Here is a 2,155-nt window from a genome sequence, read left to right as displayed (position 1 = left end):
TGTCGCATTAAAAAAAAGATTCTAGTTGCCAAATGGGGCCTTGGGAGCTGTTTGTTTAATAGACAAGGAATTTATGTTATATTTTTATACTGATAATCCATCAGGGAACTTTTTTTTTAAAAATCTCTCTAAATTAAAGGTATTTGATAAATATATTTCGCCAATTCAGTTTAATTATGCTCTCAGCATGATAAATAGAGATTACGGCCAAAAGTGTAGCTGTAGCTATTCAGTTCTGAGAGGTGCTTCTAACTGGAAACCTTGAAATGATAGTAGGATGCCTGGTAAGAAGAACAGCAATGCCTGACTTGGAAGTGGGAAAAGACATCAAAGTCGTTATTGATAAAACAGTGGAAATCTACCAAAGGTTGGCTTCAATCAAATAAATTAATAGAAGCACTAAGCACTGACAAAATTTTTATTCCACAATAAAAATCCCCCCACAGAACCGAGGTAGCAGCATTCTCATCCTCTGTATAAAAGAGGTTATCAAACTTATAAAATGCATAAATGTTTTGCAAATTACAGTAAAAGTACAGGCTGTTTTTTCGACTTGAGTTTCCCTTGATCCAGCTGGATTAATACCGTCCACGGTGGATTGTCACACCACCAAACAGTTGTCACAAGTCAAAAGTGTGGCTTGTGGAAACGACAGTCAACAACCACACAGAACTACAGTTCAACCCAACACATGACACCTATCCTGTCTGTTGGAGTCGGGTTCAGAGCCCTGGATATGGGTTCATAACACGAAGCTGATGTCAGTTTGTCTCTGGGATCCATCGTCTAACAGCTGAGGAACCCTCTCACGTTCAGAGGTTTGCAAGTTTTGTCTCAGCTCAGTCTGACATTGGTCTCCCTTCAGTTCAATGAGGACCCCCTCAGCTCCTTCACGCGCGCCTCCTCACTGAAGACGTTCCACTGTGCTGTAGCGTGGAGGTCGCTCCCAGCTCCACGTGCAATCCGGAGCCTCCGAGCTGTCCTGACTGTACAAAGGAGGCGCGAGGCTGATGGCCATGTCCACTCCATCAGCCACAACCACGACCTCAGGGGCTGAGTCAGCATTCACCTGGCTCCTCTGGGACTCCTCGTACGACGGTGGGAAGGAGCTCGGTCTGCACGGGGAAATATAAAGTAAAGGGGTGACTTTCATTTCAAGTTGGTTTTTTTTGAGTGGGATATGAGGTTTAAAACGGTTTATTTTCTCCTGTCATCAGGTAATAACACACAAAACATTAAATGCTGAATCAATTTGATGAATTCAGGTTTATAACATAATATAATGTTAGAAATTTGCATTGACAACATTTGGCCTCAAGTACTTTATACTTCAATTATTCAGGAGAGGAAGACAAACTTTATATTCATATTTATTTACATTCATGTTCATGTTCATCAGTTTAGACTACGGTACTTTACTTTAGCAGCTTTTTCTTGTGACAGCAATTTATTGATATCAAAACAAAACGTATATTCTGTTGTACTTAATTTCTCAACTGTTTTTTAATTCTCCTTTCATACCTGTCTCGATGTTACATATTTCATTGTTCTAATTCAGATCAAATCAAATGATCACAGGCGGTCTTACCGTTCAATAGTGAAAACCTGGATGTGCTCTTCGTGCCTTCTCCTATGATAAAGTTTGCTCTTCATGCTGTGGAAGATGGCCCAGAAGACTCCGACGATGACGGCCATGACACCGAACATGATCATGAAGTAGGCGGGGATGAGCCTCCAGGTGTAATAGTCTGTCTGAAGGGACACCAGGTAGATCCCGGCGCAGGTTAATGTGAATCCCACACCTAGCAGGACCATATGAGCCAAGGATGAAAGCTGCTTCTTCATATTCATCATCATTTCAGCCCCTTGTTGCTTTTCTTTTCTTTTCTTTTCTTTTCTTTTTTTAACTTTCCAGGTGCCTTTGAAATCCTGGAATACCTTTGAAATCCTGGATCACACAAGTATCAGGCAAAAAGTAATCAAGTAGTCTTGTGGTATTTTTTACTTTGGAGGAAGTGTTGTAATAAATTTGGATTTGTTTGATCATGAATACAGCATCAAGTTGGAGTACCGGCAACTGTGGCATCAGCTGAAGGTGTGTGAGTCTGTCAAAATGTGTCTGACTTTTCAGACATGCCCTGAGAGGAGGTGACTG

General features: G+C 41.1%; 1 protein-coding gene across 1 annotated transcript; it reads right to left on the bottom strand.

Moving 5' to 3' along the window:
• Positions 1 to 904: 904 nt before the first annotated feature.
• On the bottom strand, positions 905 to 1,857 carry LOC137592552 (transmembrane protein 252-like). The gene is made up of 2 exons (XM_068310816.1): positions 1,589 to 1,857; positions 905 to 1,115 (listed from the first exon to the last, which is right to left on the bottom strand). The coding sequence occupies exons 1-2, from the start codon at positions 1,855 to 1,857 to the stop codon at positions 905 to 907; spliced, it is 480 nt and encodes a 159-aa protein (XP_068166917.1).
• Positions 1,858 to 2,155: the final 298 nt, after the last annotated feature.

Source organism: Antennarius striatus, chromosome 3 (genome assembly GCF_040054535.1).
Source record: "Antennarius striatus isolate MH-2024 chromosome 3, ASM4005453v1, whole genome shotgun sequence".
Lineage (NCBI taxonomy): Eukaryota > Metazoa > Chordata > Actinopteri > Lophiiformes > Antennariidae > Antennarius > Antennarius striatus.
The sequence above is the reverse complement of the archived record's forward strand: the minus strand, read 5'-3'. Positions and strand labels throughout refer to the sequence as shown.

What these genes read in the sequence shown, in the direction of transcription:
- LOC137592552 (XM_068310816.1), bottom strand. Translation starts at nt 1,857, where the DNA reads ATGATGATGAATATGAAGAAGCAGCTTTCATCCTTGGCTCATATGGTC. An exon ending in CAGGTTTTCACTATTGAACG is followed by an intron (nt 1,116 to 1,588) that starts GTAAGACCGCCT and finishes TTCCCCGTGCAG; the next exon opens with ACCGAGCTCCTTCCCACCGT.